This window comes from Aquarana catesbeiana, linkage group LG11 (genome assembly GCF_042186555.1).
Source record: "Aquarana catesbeiana isolate 2022-GZ linkage group LG11, ASM4218655v1, whole genome shotgun sequence".
In the NCBI taxonomy this organism is placed as follows: Eukaryota; Metazoa; Chordata; class Amphibia; order Anura; family Ranidae; genus Aquarana; species Aquarana catesbeiana.
Window position 1 is genome coordinate 264,827,424 of NC_133334.1, and position 20,158 is coordinate 264,847,581.

The 20,158-nt window shown below is 44.9% G+C and overlaps 1 protein-coding gene across 1 annotated transcript in view; it reads right to left on the reverse strand.

Annotated features, from left to right (window-relative positions):
- Window positions 1-1,076: 1,076 nt before the first annotated feature.
- TDRD12 (tudor domain containing 12) overlaps window positions 1,077-20,158 on the reverse strand; it is a 101,109-nt gene continuing 82,027 nt past the window's right edge. Inside the window, exons 25-30 of the mRNA XM_073603895.1 lie at window positions 16,773-16,933; window positions 15,068-15,174; window positions 8,734-8,791; window positions 7,527-7,640; window positions 3,965-4,270; window positions 1,077-2,132 (exon numbers count right to left, since the gene is read on the reverse strand). Coding sequence (XP_073459996.1) covers window positions 4,054-4,270; window positions 7,527-7,640; window positions 8,734-8,791; window positions 15,068-15,174; window positions 16,773-16,933 — 657 coding nt within the window. The 3' untranslated portion in view covers window positions 1,077-2,132; window positions 3,965-4,053. The remainder of the gene's footprint in view (window positions 2,133-3,964; window positions 4,271-7,526; window positions 7,641-8,733; window positions 8,792-15,067; window positions 15,175-16,772; window positions 16,934-20,158) is intronic.

Consider the following 20,158-nt stretch of genomic DNA (forward strand, 5'->3'; position numbering starts at 1 on the left):
ATTGAGTGCCCCCACGGGTGCCCGCATAGAAAGCTGCTGACTGAGTCGTATCACAGCTCCGTGTGTCCATTCAGACACGGAGCACTGACCCGGCCCCCTCTCTCCCCCCTTATTGGCTGACTGACTTTGACAGCCACGGGAGCCAAAGGCACCATTACTGTGTCTCAGCCAATCAGGAGGAGTGTCCTGGACGGCTTAAACATTCATGGACATCGCTGGAGAGAGAGGAGGGCTCAGGTAAGTAATTAGGGGGTGCTGGGGTGGCTTCTACACACAGAAGGTTTTTTTATCTTAATGCATTATGATAAATAACCTTCTGCCTTTACAACTCCTTTATGGATTTAAAAATCTGTAAAGAGTGGAAGAAAATCCCTCCTGAGATGTGTGCAAACCTGGTAACCAACTACAAGAAACGTCTTACCTCTGTGCTTGCCAACAAGGGCTTCTCCACCAACTACTAAGTCATGTTTTGACCCAAAACATCCCGCCAAGGCAACAAAGGAGTGGTTTAAGAAGAAGCACATTAAGGTCATGGAGCCAGTCTCCAGACCTTAATCCTATAGAATATTTATGGAGGGGCTGAAACTTCGAGTTGCCAAGTGACAGCCAAGAAACCTTAAGGATTTAGAGAAGATCTGTAAAGAAGAGGGGACCAAAATCCCTCCTGAGATGTGTGCAAACCTGGTCACCAACTACAGGAAACGTCTGACCTCTGTGTTTGCCAACAAGGGTTTCTCCACCAAGTACCAAGTCATGTTTTGCTTGGGAATCAAATACTTATTTTACTCACTGAACTGCAACTCAATTTATAACATTTGTATCATGTGTTATTTCTGGATTTTTGGTTGATATTCTGTCTCTATCATTTAAAATACACCTATGATAACAACGATAGGCCTTTCATTTCTTTGTAAGTGGGCAAACTTACAAAATCTGCAGGGGATCAAAAAATTATTTTCCCCACCGTACATATGTGTTACAATATACATTAGGTGTGAATGGGCCCAAATTCCTTAAGTCGCCCACAGCATGCAGGTAGCGAGCACAGGTTCTTTTTACAGGCCCAAAATCACAGTTTTGTAAAACTTAGCTGAACAGCAGGAGAGATCAGATTATGCAGACAGGTGACCAAGCACGTTTATTCACAGGGTAGACACTTTCTGGCCATGTTCTTAGCTTGCAAAGCAGTATTAATTGGCATAGAAAAGCTGGTATTTGGGAACTTTACTTAATTGCGGCCTAAGTGGTGCAGGAGATAGGGCCTGTTACAGGAGGTGGGATTTAATTTTTACAAGGGGGGGTGGGGTGGAACTGAATTATTACAGAGGGTAGGGCTAAACTGGCACAGCAAGTGGGGCTTAATTGGTGCAAGATTTTTTTTTTTTTTCTGTGCCGACTAGCTGGAGAAATTTTGTATTGCCTTTATGGTGCAGGATGCAAGACTTACCAAAAACACTGTAAAACCTTCAAACTACAAGTAAAATAAAGAGCAGTGCACCCGCTTTCCCCATTTCTATCTCTAGCACTATAATGCTTTTCAAAAAACAAAGTGTGTTTGGGGGTGTGGGGGGGCGGTGAGAGAGATCCTGGCTAGGAGTAGACCTTACATGAATCACACAATGAATGAGAAATTGCTGTTTGGGTGGAGTTTGTCAGGATGATTCCCCGGTCCAGTTTTATCCTTAATCTCTCCCACCCACGGAAATAATGCATCATGCATTAAGTGCATGCCGAAAGTCAAAATATCAAGGGATATTTGGTTTCATTTTGTGCTTATAATCACTTGTCATGTTATGTTGTAAAGCGCTGCACAAACTGTTGGAGCTATATAAATCCTATATAATAATAATAATAATCACCACTTGTCATTTTTCGGTGACAGCTGGAAGACTTCTGTTTCAGGAAACAAAAATATAGATCAACTCCTATGTACAAGAATATACAAAGAAAGTGATTCCGCCCTGAGCTGTGTTATAGGACAGTCACAAGAATAGAAGAATGACATCATAAAACTGGTCCTCCGCTCCACTTCTTACTGGGTTAATCACAAATACTTTCCGTGTCGCTGTAGTCGGTGGACACTGCACTCTCACACATATAGGTGTAGGACTTACTGAGGCGTTCCTGGAACACTAGGAAGAGAACAGAGATAAAGGATCAGAGATACAATATTACAGTATTTTTTCTATATTATCAAATCATAACACCCCAGTGAAGCGCCTTTGCACACAGGTGCTACAACAAGTCTCTGCAGGTGCATTATCCCCCCTTGAACCAGATGATCGACGCGCACCCATACAGCTTACAACCACTTCTACAAAAAAAAAAAAAAAAAAAACCCTCAATATGTTCCATAATTTTCAGCCATTTCTGCTGGTTTGCAGCTCAGCCTCTTACCTCTAGATTCCTATATGTGACAGCCAAAACACAACCCTATAAAGCCAGTAGCTGACCTCCAGGTTAAAGGAAAAATTCGCCTTTTTTTAGAAAAAAAAAAATCACAAATGCTCATTTTTTTGCAGGTAAAAAAATGTGCACTTATTATTTTTTGTTGCAGGAGCCTGTAAGGCATTGCACCAGCGATAAGCAGATCGCTGTTGCCATGCAGGTCTCAGACAGTCAGTGTATAGAATTGCTTGCACCTCGTATGAGGATGCCGATACATGCTGACAGGAAGACTGAATGAACCACCACAGCGCTCATAGCACCGTGGTAGTTCATTGAAAATGAAAGCCGACAGCCGCAAAGGCTGCTGGACCTTGTAGTTTTCCATTCACAAAGCGCTATGAATGAGTGACGCGGCCGGGTGGGCAGAGCCCCGCACAGCCATGGTTTTTTTTTTGACAGCTAGCGGATGGAGAAGAACCCCCCGCTAGCTGGCACAGCAGGGATCGAGTGCATTCATAACATGTTACACCCCAACTATGGGTGTAACATGTAAATGAAAGGAGAACTTATCCTTTAATAGTTTGCAGGTCTGCTCAGCCAGTCATATAATCCAGGCACCCCTGAAAAAATTTCTCTTTGCTTGACTGCAACAATGCAATTCAGCCGGGTTAAAGAGGTCCAGCCCCCAAACGAAAACATTTAAAGTCAGCAGCTACAAATACTGTAGCTGCTGACTTTTAATATTAGGACACTTACCTTTCCTGGAATCCAGCGATGTTTGCACCGCAGTCGATGTTTCCATCGGCTCCCGGGTGCTGCCACCACCATTGCTGCACTTTTTGAATGGCCCAGTGGTGGGGGAAGGAGGAACAGGGCCAGACTCGCCTCAGCCAGGTCTCCCTGAAGTGGGGCAGATATCTGTCAAAAACAGCACTGTTTCTTCAATCAGTTAATACAAAGCTTCCCCTGATTGGTTGAGGCAGAGATGTGGGCTGATGATGTCATGAACTCCGGCTCAGCCAATCAGAGGAAGCTTTATATTCTTTCAAAGAATAAAAAACTTCTGCTGAATGGCTAAGCAGCGTGACCTGATTTTGTTCCAGGAGCAGGAGAGGAAGATTGCGTCCCGCTGCTGGAACACAGTGCTGTATATTGGATGGAGCTGAGGCTACATTTCTACAGCACTCCCAGCCACGGCAACTGTTGGTGAAGTAAATCATTTGTTTGGACCAGCTTCACTTCGCCAGCTTCATCACTAATAAAGCAATAGAGAGCCCAGACTGGCTCAGAGTGCTGCCACTCCCACGCACAGTCAAGTGCAGCTGAGCAATGGGGATACAGGAAGCGAATTAGGAATCTTCAGGTATTTTGTTTGTTTTTTTTTATATCTGCAAGGAGCTCAGCTTAAAAAAAAGATCTGTCAGAACATCAATGGGCTCTTATATGTGGTGTGTATAAGCTGGGGGATGGCAGAAGTATTTTAGGGTACAACGGTGGTCCCTGTACCAGTACTTGTATCTCTATAGTGCTGCTCCTTCAGTATAAGGATTTACATTGAGAAGCAGAAAGGCCATACCTGCAGGAGGTGAGTTGCTGTCCTCCGAATCTTCCAGCTGGTCATAGTCGTAGCTGACGTATGGGTGCTGAAGCAGAGTATAGCACTGGTCAGTTTGGTCCATTAAGCTCTACAGACTGTACAAGAAGCACATTATATATCCCGCGACTCACCTTCTGTGTTTGTAACCTGGCCCACGATTCATGATTCTTTTTTTCTAAAGTAATGATAGCTTCTCCGCTCTTCACTGAACACCGAGACTTTTCAGGAACAATTTCCTTATAGAGATCAAAGTCTGCTTTATAGTGCTTCCCTTCAGCATGACAACTGGAAGAAAAAAGCACGGAGTCACACGATTCCTTTTTTTTAATTTAAACTTTATTTGATTTTCCATATATAATCCACTTATCCAAAAAAGAAGAAACGTACATTTATAATTTATCATACCATCTCCCCTTTACCCGTATGTTCTTCCAAATCCCCTCTCTCCCTCCCAACCTCCCAATTGTGCCTCTCGCTTCTTCCTCTCACTTCTCTCAAATCGCTCTCCTTTCTCCCTTACCTATTCTACCCAGTTTTCTGAATATTTCCTAAATTCTAGCCAGCTTTCCATATGCTGTCAAATCCTCCTACTTGCTCGTCTTCCCTGCTACTCAGGTACTCCTTTTTTAAATATATTCAAATCTTTCATACCACTCGCCTATTGTGGGGCTTTCTATATCAGGCCATTTTTTTTTGGTATCACTCCTTTAGTTGCGTTTATCAAATGTGGCAGTACTGTTCCCTTATATTGTTTTTTTTGTAAAGTTTGTACTATGAAAATCAACAGAACCACAGGTCATCTGGGATCTCCAGTCCCGTAATCTCCTTCATATGTAATTGTACCTCCTTCCAGAATTCCCATTTTTTCGGGCATTCCCACCATAGATGGGACCTCTACCCCTCTGGCCACAGCCTCTCCAACACAATGGCAATTATTCTGGCTGATATTTTTGTGCCTTCACGCGTGTTATGTACCATTTTGACAGACGTTTATAATTCATCTCTATTGTAGTTACATCCATCGCAAAACTGTGTTTTTCTCTCAATACTTTACTTTTTTGTTGCTCTTCTAAATGTGATCCCAACTCTTTTTCCCATTTTACAACGAATGGAGGCATTCCCAGCCCTTCCAAACTAAGTATTTTTTATATCTGTTATATACTGTGTTACATATTCTATTGGGTTTAAGTTCTCTTCCAATCTTATTGGTTGCAGTAGTTTTGACACAAAATGTTTTAACTGCAAGTGCCTCCATTCATTTAATACCATCAATTCACTATTGTGCTTTAGTTTCCGATATGCTTGTATTTTCCCTTTTTGTTTATTATATCTTTTAACTGTGCATTCTTAATTCAATCCCCAAAGTGTACCCCGTTGCCGGGTAAAAAGAAAAAAATTATTCCTTCAAGTGACATTTTGCCTGTCTTTAAATTATATCCCATATTCAATTCATGTGCATCTATTCAAATGTCCTATACTTTGGTGGAATCCAAACATTCTTAATTAATTGTGCGCAACTAAAATGTGTTTTCCATCTTTACCCAACTTTTGTTGCTTTTTGTGGTAGTCCATTCAATCATTCGTGCCAATATTATCGCATTGTAGTACCTTTTAATATCTGGTGCAGCTAATCCCCCTTGGGCTTTATCTCTATTCAGTATTGAAAACTGTATTCTTGGTTTCTTGTTTTGCCATATATACACCTTAAGATCATTGTCCTTATAACTTTAAAAAAGGTCAGAGGAAGGGCTACTGGTAGCATTTGACATTTCTAAAAAATTTTTGGGAGTATTGCCATTTTTACCAGATTTATCCGTCCCACCCATGTGAGTGGACATGTTGATATTTTTTAAATTTCTGCTTTGATCTCATTAAGTAAAGGAATGTAATTTTCCTGGAATAAAACCTGGTTAGCATGGATCAACTCGAGCATCAGCTCTTTTAGTCTTGTGGCCAGGATCTTAGCATAAAGTTTTGTGTCAGTGTTTATTAGCACTATTGGTCTATCACTGGAACACAGGGTTGCGTCTTTTTCCCCTTTCGGAATAACTGTTATATGAGCCTGTAATGATTCCCTCCTGATCTCCTCCCCCTTTCCCAGTTCATTCATATATACACTTAATTTTGGAATTAATTGTTCTTTACATTTTTTTACAGTATAGGATCGTGAATCCGCCAGGGCCTGGACTCTTTGCTGTCGCTGTATTTTTTATTGCCAGACTAATTTCCCCTTGTGTTATTGGGTCCTCTAAGGCTTGCAATTTTTCTGCTGATACTTTAGGTAGTTTTGCTTCTCTTAGATATACTTTTAAACTCTGCCTCTTGGGTCCCCTTTTGCCCCACAGAATATAGTGTGCTATAAGATCTTTGGGGGATTATAAGCCTTAGGAAGGAGGAAGAGCACACAGAAGCAGAACTTAATAAAGAACAGCTTTTTGACTCACTTCTTTCCTGGCAGTTCCCATCCTAATCTGCTACAAAAGTGAAGCTTGAAATCGCGATTAGCAAAACTTTTATCATTATTACATCCTATGGCTTATCCACAGAGTTATTACGCTTCCCTCTCTGGGCAGGGAGTATATGGATGGAGGACTTCTTTCTGGAGTGGGGGGCGGGGAACTGGTAAAAGAACGTCTAGCCTCTCCACTGGGTGCAGAGCTCTCCGGCGCCCCTCAGATGTCTCCCGTAACAAAAGGGAAGCTTCGGTTTCCGCCGCTCTCTCCAGCCACACTCCCCAGCCGCACTCCCACCGTACCTCGCTGGGCACTTCCTGATCCTCTCAGAGTACTCCCCGCGAGCCCGAGTCCGGGTCCACCCACTGTCCACTCTCGGCGTTGCCTATTCCAGGGGACTCGGCAGGCAGGTATGCAGTGCCACTCTGCCTTGCCTGCCTCTCCTCCACTGATCCCGGGGATCCTCCTGGCTTTCAGCTCTCCCCTCTACATCCACGCGCTCTCAGCAGAATGGTAAGGCCGGCCTCTGCAGCTTAGGGCACGAGGCAGTAGGGATAGCTACTTGCTACTCATTGGCATAGCATGAGTGGGATCTTCTTGAGCTCTTAGGACGAGATCCTTGCAGGCGCCATGTTCAGGCTTCTCCCCCTTTGGAAGTGTAATGTACTTTAAGTGAACCACTCACATTGAGTCACATGATTCCTATCCACCAAACATGGGAATTAAAGGGGAACACCAGCATATACAATATAGTAGTTGTGATAAGACAGGTATCCATCTTTTGGCCAGTAAACATATATGGGCAAATGTTTGTGGACAACCCGCTAAATGAGTTGAAACGTCTCCAGTTAAGGGTACTATCAATGCTACAGCATACAAAGATATTTTCGACAAGTGATCGGTAAGCTGCACTATAATACATTTTGGTTTTGGATTCAATAACGCTTTAATGGCCATGGTTTTGGAATGAGATGTGCAGCAAGTTTACTTAGCTATGATGGTCAGATGTCATCAAACTTCTTGCCATAAAGTGTATATAATTATTTTTAGAACATTTATAACGGCTACACAAGCTAAACTGTGATTACCTGAATAGCACTCTGGTTGGGTGGAATGTACACTTATGATCTGTTATCTCTTGTAATTTCACAGCCAAGAAAACCGTGTCGCCTTTTTCATACCATTTCACTATTGGGTGAAAACTACAAAACAAATACAAAGAGGGGAGGGATTTAAGAAATTGAGAAAATAAATAGCAGCTGCCCCAGACCATCCAGGGAAGGAGGACCCAACAGTCTTGTTGTTTGCGCTTACACTGGTCATACAGGAATAAAAACAACCCTCTGTTTTAAGGAGAATATATCTCCTATTTCATGTGACCTGTAACAACATATTACATGTTTAAAAACAAGCAATGGAGCAGCTAACTAAAGATGCCTTTCAGCACCCTTTAAAGCGGAGGTCCACCCACCCCACGTAAAATTAAAAGTCAGCAGCTACAAATACTGCAGCTGCTGACTTTTAATATATGGACACTTACCTGTCCAGGGAGCCCACAATGTCGGAACCCCAGCCAATCTTCGAATCGGCTGTCGGGTGCAGCTGTTGCCATTGCCGATAAGGGAACCTGGCAGTGAAGCCTTTCGGCTTCACAGCTGGTTCCCTACTGCGCATGCGCAAAGCACGCTGCGCTTTCTAATTGGCCCGGCGGTGGAGGAAGGCGGCAGAGCTTCGCCGTGTCACCGTCTCCGTAAGTGGAGAAGGGGACCTGTCAAAAACAGGTCCCGTTCCCCCCTGAAAGGTGCCAAATGTGGCACCGGAGGGGGGAGGAGACAAATAAGCGGAAGTTCCACTTTTGGGTGGAACTCCGCTTTAAGGGACAATTCACACTGCCTCTCTGTGAAATCACAAGTGAGTAGCCGATTGATTCACCGCTCCGGCTGTCCTGTGCTGCGCTAGGGGGCAGTGTAATGCAGTAATCGCATCGCACTGCTCCCTTTTTTTTTGGTGTACTTTATCTGAAGTGTACAAATCGTACACTTTATTCACTGCAATGTCAGGCAGCGTGATGCAGTGCGATTCGGGCCTGTGTGCTGCAATAGGATGCAGCATGTCTGTATTTAAGCGCAGCACTAGGTTGCGTTGCAGTGTGAATGGGGCACATATGAAACAAATGTTTTCCTGCAGCGACAGACGTTTTACAATGCAGTAAAACGTGTCACTGCATACGAATTGGCCCTAAATTCTCTAAACAGCGGTGTCCACATTACTACTGAATAGTTGTAACAAACAAACCTCATAGATGGAGAATTCTGAATCGGCGGAGGGTCTTTGGGCTTATCCTCCTGTTTATCTAGAGAGAAACAAATGACAGTAGTGAACGACCCAATTCAGATGCACAAGTCAAGGAGGTGTGTTAATTTGTTTTTTTGCTGTATTTGTCTTCATCTTTTGTGTACCCCTATATTTGATCTTTTATCTTTTGTTTACCCCTATATTTCTTCTTTTAGCTTTTGTGTACCCCTATATTCTTTCTTTTATACACTGTCACTGGGACAGAAAGTGAGGGGGAATCAAACATTTTAGAGTTGTAACCAGAGCAAGATGCAAGAATAATCCAACGGGCGAACTTGCTTCCTGTTGCTCCTTGAGAACAGGAAGTGAATGGTATTGAGGGAGGTTCTGACTAACCTGGGTAATGCCTTGACATACACTTTAAAGTGATACTAAAACTAAAAACGTTTTTTTACCTTAATGCAATCCTTGCATTTAGGTAAAAAAAATGTTTTCCATTTCTCAGATCCAGCACTGTGCATGGCTGCATCTCTTCTCCCCTCTCTTCCTCTTCACACAGCCTCTCCTTCCCTTCCCTTCTAAATTATGGTCATGCCAGGTTTACTTTAACTTTAAAGGGGTTATAAAGGCAGTGTCCTCTGGAGGATCGGGGCTGCTCTGTGCAAAACTATTACACAGAGTAAGTAGAAAATGTTAAAGCGGTAGTAAACCGCATCTTAAAAGAAAATCCCATACAAAGCAATGTCATAATGTGCATCGCTTACTAGCACATTATGTGAGACTTACCTTAAAACAAAGCCCTCCAGTTGCGTATTGTCACCGCTGACAGGGCTTCCATCTTCACCCAGTCTTCCTTCCGGTTTCATGGTCCACATGAGTGGCCAACGCCATGCGCGTGAGAGCAATCATCTATGGCACGAGCTCTGAAGGACCGTGCCAGACCTTCAGAGTGCATGCGCCGGTGACATCGCCGGCTGCGTGCAATGAGAATATCTTCTAAACAGTGCAAGTTTAGAAGATATTCACTGTACCTACAGATAAACAATATTATAGGCTTTCCTGTAGGTACAAGTAAAAAAAAAATGGGGTTTTGACTTACCGTAAAATCCATTTCTCTGCGTTCATTGACGGACACAGCGCTCCACTATTCAGAACCATAGGGTTATATCGCCCCCTACAGGAGTAGAACACTAGGCAGAAAAAAAAAATCGACTACACCTATGGGCAGCCCTAGGTGATATACACCCCCCTCTTTGCTATAGGCCTTCAGTTTAGTAAGAAGCAGTGTCAGAAGCATCAAAACTCCTTAGAGGGATGGGTGCTGTGTCTGTCAATGAACTCAGAGAAATGGATTTTACGGTAAGTCAAAAATCCCATATTCTCTTTTGTTCATTGACAGACACAGCCCTCCATTATTCAGAACCATAGGGATGTCCCAAAGCAGCGCCAAACTGGGGTGGGACAACGAAAAAATCCCAAGGCTAACACAAGAGCCAACCAGGTAACAGGAGTTCAACACAAACTGGAGCCCAATCTGAACAATACCCCTTCAAGAGGTAATAGACCCTCTAAACAGCAGCCTGCTACACCTTGTGGCCAAAAGAAGCATCCCCAGATGCCTGCACATCCACGTTGTAGAATTTTGTGAAAGTGAACACCGACGACCAAGTGGCCACCTTGCAAACCAGTGCAGCTGACGCCTGATAATGGAAGGCCCAAGAAGCAACAAGCAGCCAAGTAGAATGTGCCGTAACAGGGAAAGGAGGAACCCAACCTCTGATAGAATAGACCAGAGCCATCGTCTGTCTGATCTATCTGGAAAGGTCGCAGAGGCAGACAGCCCCTTTCTTGACCCGTGATCAAAGGCCCTGTGACTGCCAAATACACCCGAACACATCCAGGACATGTAAGGTAAATCCCTTAGGACATTTTGACCTGGGATACAGGGAAGGCAATACAACGTCCTTCATCAAAAGGAATCAGAGGAGGGAACCACAGACAAGGGCGAAGAACCACTTCATTTTTGTGGATCACCATTTAAGAAGTATGACATGGTAACGCCTACAGTTCCAACACTTGGCGAGCAGAAGTGATAACAACCAAAACAGCCACCTTCTGGGACAGGGCAAGCAGAGGAACCTCCCAAATATTTCCAACAGGAGGCTCCTGTAAAACCGAAGGCACCAAGAGTAGATCCCACGGCGGTAGAAACAACCACACTGGTACAGGCAGATGTCGAACCCCTTGATTAAGAGTACACACCAGGGAGTGCGAAACCAGGGGATGCTGAAGAAAACCGACAAGGCCGACACCCACCCCGAAGGAAGGTCGAAATCTGAGCCACCAAGAAAGAACGAGGGTAAATGGCAAGCGCCTCACACCAGGATATGTATGCTATCCATGTCTGGTGGTAAATCTTCCCAGAGGAAGGCTTCCTAGCCTTTAGCAGAGTCGTTAACTTCCGCACCTAGCTCATAACCACCCGGCCTTCAAAACCAGTGACTGAAGGAGGATGGAAGATCGGCTCTTGGGACAGTAGAACCTCCCTGAGAGGCAGTTGCTAAGGGACCACGCGCACAAAGTCGGCGTACCAAGACCATCTGGGTCCACTAGAATGACCGGAATCCCTTCGGCCTCTATCCTGCGCAAAAGCCGCGGCAGAATCTTGAGAGGAGGAGTGGCTTAGATCCGACTATACCGGCCCCACGGGGCCACCAGAGCGTCTGCAGTGTCCACCAGAGAAGCCCATGACCTTCCCGGAAACCTCAGTACCCTTCTGTTAAGCCGGGACGCCAACAGGTCTACCTCTGGGGGTGCCCCTATTGGAGACATATCCAATGAAACATGTCCTGGTGAAGGGACCACTCCGTGGACAAACACTAAACGACTGAGGCAACCGCCTGCCATTTTTCCACTCGTAGAATGCATATGGCAGAGAGGGCCAGAACAAGGCGTTCTGCCCCCTGGAGGATGCTGGCTACTGTCAGGGCTGTCAACACACTCTCCGTTCCGCCCTGGTGATGCAAATGTGCCCTGCCGAAATCCCAGAGAGCGAAGCCACCAGACCAGGGACCCACGGTTTTCTGTCTCAGCCGAATCCGATAGCCCAGAGACCTCGGGCACTTTACGCCAGCATCTCACTTGAAAGAGGCTTGTATGGAACTGCGCAAATGGAACCCCCTAGAAGGTAGATACCATCAGGCCCAAAACCCACATGCAGGACCGCAGGGAGGCCCACCTGCGAGACAGTAGTTGTAGCATTAAACTTCTGGAGTTTGTCCAGAGGAAGAAACACTCTGGCCAGAGATGAAACCAGAGTCAGGCTCAGAAAATACAATTTTCTGGAAAGAGCTGGAGCAGACTTCAGGTAGTATAGAAGTCAACTGAAAACTGAGGTCTGTATAGCGAGCTACGTCGCCCCTCAGGGTAGCCGAGGACTCTGCTCGCAGAAGATCATCCAAGCAGCCCAGGACCGCAATCCCCTGCTGAAGTAACCACGCCAGAACTGGGGCCAACACCTTTGTGAGTACGCGAGGGGTTGAGGTGAGACCAAAAGTCAACACCGTGAGCTGAAAAGGCTCTTTTCCCACAGTAAAATGGAGGAAGTGTTGGTGTTGGGCACATATTGGAGTGCGTAATCAGCATCCGTGATGTAGACAGAAGCCCGAAGGCCCCTTCATGCTGAAGGGGCCTTGTTCGTGGGTCTAGGGAGTCCCGTTCTCGGCTAGCCAGACCGGGTCCTTTGTGTGCCAAGAAGAAGGACCGCATCCGCTACGAGGCCCTTTTCCCTATTTCAGACTGTGAAAGACATGTACACTTTCCTCCTGTGAGACTTGTAACAATGTCATCCAGGGTAGCCCCATACAGACATTGCCTTGAAATGGTAACCCAGTCAGAGCTTTTTTTCTTTTTTTTTTTTATAAGCCCAGTCCGCAGACCAATACTATAGCCCCAATACATGTTTAAGCACCACTGCAGTAACAGAGAGCTTAGTAACCAAGGGAACTGCATCCAAGAGGCATTGCATACAAACTGCAGCCCCCAGCCCAACTGGTCCGCCAACTCAGCGAAAGCAGAGGGAATCTGCTCCCCCTCCAGGTATGTCAGCCGGATCCTTAAAAGCCGGAGACCCCTCTACCAGAATCATGGTCGCCTTGTGCAACCTAGGGACAGGGGGATCCAATACTGGTGGAACAGTCCACTCTTTAAGGAGGGACCCCACAAGGGGTACTTCACAGTAAAGCGTCTTTGGAACCACAAAGGGACCCTTTGGACACTCCCAGTCTATACGAACAAATATTCCAAAATAGGAGGGAGAAGGGAACGCTTTTGCCATACGTGAAAGTTTATGGGTGTGGGTGCCAAGGAGACCGGCACCTCTGCCGCAGCCACAGCTGCATCCTCCATCTTTAAAGTTTCCCACACAGATGTAACAAGGGAGACAACCAGCACCTTCTTGTGCGCCACTGCAGTTATGGAGGAACAACCTCACTAACTGACAGGACAGAGAGTGTAGCCACCAACTCCACAAGGTGGGCCACATCCAAGACGGCAGAAACAGACATAGGATCAGTCGAGACCGATGAGGCAGGGGAGGGCAGGGGGGATTTACTAGCCTATATGCCTAAGTGCCATCTGTGAAAAAGCAAAGAACAGGGGGGGGGGGGGGGCGCCGACTAAAACCTCTGCCACCTTAGGCCCCATACAGGGGCATCACCGAGGTCCCACACGGGGGACGTCGACCGAGGTCCCACACGGGGGACGTCGACCGAGGCCCCGCAAACGGGGCGTTGACCAAGGCTTCTAACAAGGGGCACCGGATGAGACCCCGCAAAAGGGGCACAATTGGACCCCTAACACTGGCTGAGACCCCGCACAGGGGGCATCTATGGATACTCCGCACATTGGGCACCACTGAATTCCCTCACAGGGGGCACTACTGGCTGAGACCCAGCACAGGGGATGCCTATGGATGCCCCGCACAGGAGACACCACTGGGTCCTTCACAGGGGGCACTGGCTGAGGCCCCTCACAGGGTGCATCCACTAAGTCCCCTCACAGGGGGCACCTAGGAGGGCCCACTCAAACAACCCCCCCCAAAAGGGGGTTGCTCTCAGAGCCCCAACAGCGCCGTCACCCTAGAAGAAGGCATCCGGTGTGGGGACTAGCAGGCCGCAACCTAAATTTTCGGACACCCGCCGCGAGTGCACAGGTCCGCGGGGGGACCGGACCAGGCTAGAGCCGAGGAAGGAGGGCGGATGCCCGCAACGGAAAGCAGCGGCCTCTCCACCGGCTATAGGGCCGCCCCACACGTCTCCCAGACGATAGGCCGCAAAAGCCACAGCCTAAATATTCGGCTGCGAGTGCTCGGTAGGCCACAAAGCCGCGGCCTAAATTAGTGGAAGGCCGGCGCAGGGGGCGTAGATCTGCAGGTGCCTGGTCACCCACCCAACCATCCAGCAGGTGCCAAGGTCGACCCCCCCCCCATAGTGACAACCCTGGAGGGGAGGGGAGGTGGACAGAGTGTCCGAAGCACCTAAGCCAGAGGCCTGGGCCTCACCCGGGGAAGGGGGAGATGTGGAGGAGGACCCCAGAGGGACCAACCACCCCAGGGAGAACCCGTGCCCCGCACCACTCCAGGGAAGGAGAGGAGGGGGCCCCTTACTTACCGCTCCAGCACGGGTAACTCTCCCAGACAGATCCTCCTTGCCACCGAAGTGGGGGGCTGTCGGCAATGAGGGACGCTGAGACTCAGGTTGAGACCTGGTCGTATGCGACCTCGTGAGACGTTTAACTCGCAGGGCCAGCCCCTGTCCAGTGGGGCTATGTCACGGCCGACCTAGCGCGTAGCTGCGGTCTGCACGTGCTCGCGCTTGCTAGCCAGACTGGGGAGACCACTGGATCTTAGTGTCCAGCCCGTCGCCCAGTCAGGCAGTTGATTGTAGATCTCACAGGAAAAAATCCAAGAGAAAAAAAGTAGTTTAAAAAGCAAAAATAAAAAATTCCCAGGACCAGAGATCCCAGCAGGGAACTAGGTCCTTACTCCTGACTAGGCAGAACAAAACTAAAGGCCTATAGCAGTGAGGGGGGTGTATATCACCTAGGACTGCCCATAGGCGTAGCCAAGTCTTTTTCTGCCTAGTGTCCTACTCCTGTAGAGGGCGATATAACCCTATGGTTCTGAATAATGGAGCGCTGTGTCTGTCAATGAACGAAAGAGAAACTGAGTTTACTACCACTTTAATAAAAAACAAAAAAAACAAAAAAAACTTTACAATCATTTTAAGAGTTCCATAGATAGTGTATACATAAAATACACATCTAAAAAGCTTACCGGATTCCCTCTCCTGGGCAGGTGGTAAAGGACTTGTGACCTGTGGTTCCTCAGGAATGCTCTGAAGAACCCTCTTTGACCCAGTCAAACATTCATCTGATGAGCTTCTAAATTTGATGTGCAGGAATGAGAATAACATGTTGTGTGAGTGTACGTGTGTAGTTGCAACTAGGCAAACAAGGCTTTTCCAATGAAACATTGATAAGATGATTTACAGTAAGACAATCACAAAAGGAGACATTTCTCCTGTATGGGATATGTGACAGATTCATTGTAGGGATGTAGAAGCAGGCAGAAGGAAACATAGTGCCCAGCTAGGAATATGCTATCTGACAGTGATAAAACATTGGGTGCCGCTCCAGGTCTCCATCACAAGTAGAGGTGCACCGTAAAAATTTTGGGGGCGAAACATTTCGGATGGAAATGTGGGTTTCGCCATTTTACTAATAGAGAAAAAATGAAGATAATGGCGCAGAAAACATACGCAATTTTGCTGTGCTTATGGTGTGGTTTTCATTGGTCATGTGACTCAAAAACACATCAAAAACATAACCTGGGTGCGGTATTGATGCATTTTTAATGAGGAGGTGCATTTTTAGTGCTTTTTTTTTTAACTGACCAAAAATGCAGCAAGCAAGATTTTTAACATGTGAAGACATACATAGAATTTAAAGGGATGCTTTTTTATTGAGCTTATCTTGCGCTGAAGGTGTCAATAATGGCCGCCAATAAATTAATTAATTTAAATTAATATTATTAACTAAAAAGTTGAATATAATACAATTATATATAAAAATATATATGTTATAAAAACTGTCATTTTCGGCATCCTGAATTTTCACTTTCGGTACCAAAATTTCCATTCAGGGCACCTCTAATCACATGTACCAGTGACACACACTGAGAAGGTTGCTAGCATGGAGAGAGGCTGTCCAGGCTCTGTACACACTCACAAGGCAAATGATGACCTAATGAGCTTCATCCAGGCCACACCCCGCCTCAAGGTGACTCCATGAAGAAGGGTAGGACAAAATGCGTCCGTGGTGCGGAACGGATGGAGCCGGGCTGAATCGGCTTTTCATCTGTTAGATACCCAGGCTTTCTTTGGCGTGTGGCGGTTTGGATACCCATTTACCTTGTGAGAAGGAAGAGTGGTCATGGATCATGCCACCTGTCTGCTAAGAAACCAACACTTCTAAGAGTGCCACTTTTCTAGGTCCCCTGCAGCACTCACTGGTTCTTCCTGTTGATCTCCACCCATTATAGGGTATAGTAGTGGCATGGAGGTCAGCAGCAGGAACCACTGAGATCCAAAGGGATTCGGAGAAAGTGTCAGTTTCCCAATATACTTTAGGGGACCATTTCTAATAAATGTAACGGCTATTGGCAGTGCAGGCACTGAAAATGGTGAGCACACACACTCTTCTTTTACAAGTAACAGGGGGCTTTAAAAAAAATTGTGACTGGATCAGCTAAGTGTTAGGAAGGTGCTTTAGCGTTAAGGGGGATAAAATACTGGCTAGGTACTATTCATTTGCTCTCGGGGCTGGGAGCCTCATACTGAAAATCAGTGCAAGTCTCCAGGTGTTTTTTTTTCCATTTCCCACCACCAAAAAGAAAAAAACATTCCTAAAAAGCTAATGTAAAAATCAATCTAAACATAATTTTCACATGACAACATTTAGTCTATTATTAAGACACAAACCTAACAGAAGTCATCAGTGGGGTCTTGGCAGAATTCAGCAGGGCTTTCAGGTGGGTCACATGTTCGGGGTTATCTGTTGCCATGCCTGTAGCAAAGATCTCCTGGCGGACATTTAGGTCATACACAATGGTGGACAGGCCAGTCAATGAGCTTATCTGCACCTACACAGAGAGGTCACACAGGTCAGTGATCAATGTATCCAATCAATCACTCTGATATATTGGAAAATAGTATTTTGTTACTCACATTAAAATCTTTTTCTTCTTCTTCCTCCTACAGGAGGACTGAACATTGAGAAACAAAAATGAAAGCTGTAAGCCAGCCCAAGGTGACCCCTCTTACTAACAGCATGCCTCAATTTTGTAGCCAGAGCGTACAGAAAGCATAATCATAAATAAAGAAGGGTGGGATCTGTGTAAATCAATAGATTTCAAGAAAAGGTTTTTACATTGAGTAGAAAACCCCTATTCTTTTTCTAGTCCATTAGGGGAAAAAAAACGAATGAACAGAAGACCAGGTGGCAGATCCAGTAGATCGGAACCCAATCCATGAAATCATAAACCTGAATGATGGTCTGACAATGGAGATTCTGGACCTCTCGTGTGAACGAAACAAGTAGGGCGGAGCAATGTGCTGACGTCGCCACGTGTTCTCAATCCCAGAAGTGCGGATTGTATGCTGTATGTTTGGCCGGCGAGGATTCTTTTATAGCTACATTAATGTAAGAGAAATTTTAAACTTTAATAAATTTACTAGTAAGGTTTTACACTTTTAGGAGCATTTTCTTCTATGTCCTAGAGATGAATCAATTTGGATGATGCTGGGGTGATCAATACTGTCCATCCATTTACCTCTGAGGGGATCCTTCAGAACCGCTCCTAAATGATCGGGGTTGGCCGGGTTGTTTGGCCACGTGCTCTGCAGACCTTTCTTTAATTAGAGTCCCACGTAGATGGTAAGCCTGCATTCCTTTTATAAGAGATGGTGGTGTCACGGCTTGCATTTCGTCAAAAGGTGATGGATGTCAATTAAATGCACTTTTTTTTGAGCATTTAAGAAGAGGATTTGTTTGCAGTTTTACAATTTCCTTTTTGCACACGGACTTTTCTTTGCTTGAGATCAGAGTTTTACCCCCTATTTGGAGAAAAGTGTATATGCTTTGTATTTATTGGTTATGAGTGTCAATACTATTATTATCTAGTAGCGCGACCCTTTTAATGATAAATTTGAGTTGCACTGTGTAAATATCTAATGGTAGAGTCGCTGCTTTTTGTCACTATATTGTTTCACTTTTTCACTATGGTCTATCTTAAGCGCAGATTCTTTTTCATTCTTAAATGGAGATACAGTTGTGCTCAAAAGTTTGCATATCCTTGGAGAATTGCTAATAGTATGTACCATTTTTAATGAAAACATGAGTGAGCAGGTAAAACACATTTCTTGTATTTCGTATGGGATTCACATTCTTTAACTGTAGGTGATAACAGTATGGCACAATCATAAAACATAACATGGCAACAAGTAAACCAATGAAATAATAATAAAGTGATTTCGCGCTTCAAATCTATCACCTCAAAGTATAGTAAATATAATTTATAGATGAATAAAATGTGTTCTATAAGTGTAGATACAGTGCAACATCATAACAGTGCTCAATATTAAAATAAATGGGTGATCATCAAAAGTGCTGTTGTGCATCAATATTTAAAAATAAAAAGTTTATATTGTGCATCAATATTTAAAAAAGAGTTTATATTGTGCTTTTTCCACTGGGATCATATAATGGAGAAGATAATAATTTTTGAAATTGTAGTGATCCGGTTACACCGGGCTCTCTGGACTCTCACCTTAGATAGAATAAATATGGGTATCAAAACAGGTTCTTTGTTCGGTGTAATATAGTGCCATTCAGGTAGGGCTTCTCTGGTGGTGTAGCGGTTCTCCTGATTTAAAGCACCTATCAGATATGGAAACAAAGAAGGGTTGCCCACCTGGGCTCCACCAGTCCGGTGGTATGAACAGGAAAGGGAGAGAAAGATGCCTCCAATGGTGTAGTATGTTAATTAAAATGACTATTTATTGAAAATATAGATGGTCTCTTACATTGTGAATAATTAAAAACAGCATAAAAGTGAAAAGAGGTTGAGGAGCGGCGTCTGAGGCGCCTCCTTACTGACTTCCGGTTTCGTCTGCTCTCGGCCACGCCCTACGCGTTACGTCACCGCTCGTGACTTCAACTGGGGAACCGGATTGGCCCGAGAGGGATATCTTTTATGTGGTGATACCGGAAGTTGTATAGCGGCCATTTTTGTTGTGGTACAGTGCCCTTATATTGTTACGAGCGGTGACGTAACGCGTAGGGCGTGGCCGAGAGTAGACGAAACCGGAAGTCAGTAAGGAGGCGCCTCAGACGCCGCTCCTCAACCTCTTTTCACTTTTATGCTGTTTTTAATTATTCACAATGTAAGAGACCACCTATATTTTCAATAAATAGTCATTTTAATTAACATACTACACCATTGGAGGCATCTTTCTCTCCCTTTCCTGTTCATACCACCGGACTGGTGGAGCACAGGTGGGCAACCCTTCTTTGTTTCCATATCTGATAGGTGCTTTAAATCAGGAGAACCGCTACACCACCAGAGAAGCCCTACCTGAATGGCACTATATTACACCGAACAAAGAACCTGTTTTGATGCCCATATTTATTCTATCTAAGGTGAGAGTCCAGAGAGCCCAGTGTCACCGGATCACTACAATTTCAAAAATCATTATCACCTCCCTTCTCCATTATATGATCCCAGTGGAAAAAGCACAATATAAACTCTTTTTTAAATATTGATGCACAATATAAACTTTTTATTTTTAAATATTGATGCACAACAGCACTTTTGATGATCACCCATTTATTTTAATATTGAGCACTGTTATGATGTTGCACTGTATCTACACTTATAGAACACATTTTATTCATCTATAAATTATATTTACTATACTTTGAGGTGATAGATTTGAGGCGCGAAATCACTTTATTATTATTGTATTGTTGAGTGTAAGTGAACACTTTCGATTTTGCTGCAGTCCATAGAGACATCATCACCATCCACACACATTTATTATTAATATTTTTTATTATATTTTTCATCATTCGTTATTTTAGTTAATCACGCGGATATCCACATAGCCTGTTTACTCAATTTAGCACGAGGGACCACACTATACATTTTTGTAAACCAATGAAATGCCCCCTGTTCAAAAGTCTGCATCTCCTTAGCTCTTAATACTGTATACTGCACCCCTTGGCATCAATGACAGCGTACAGTCTTCTGTAATAGTTGTCTATGAGGCCCCAAATTCTTGCAGGTGGTATAACTGCCCATTCGTCT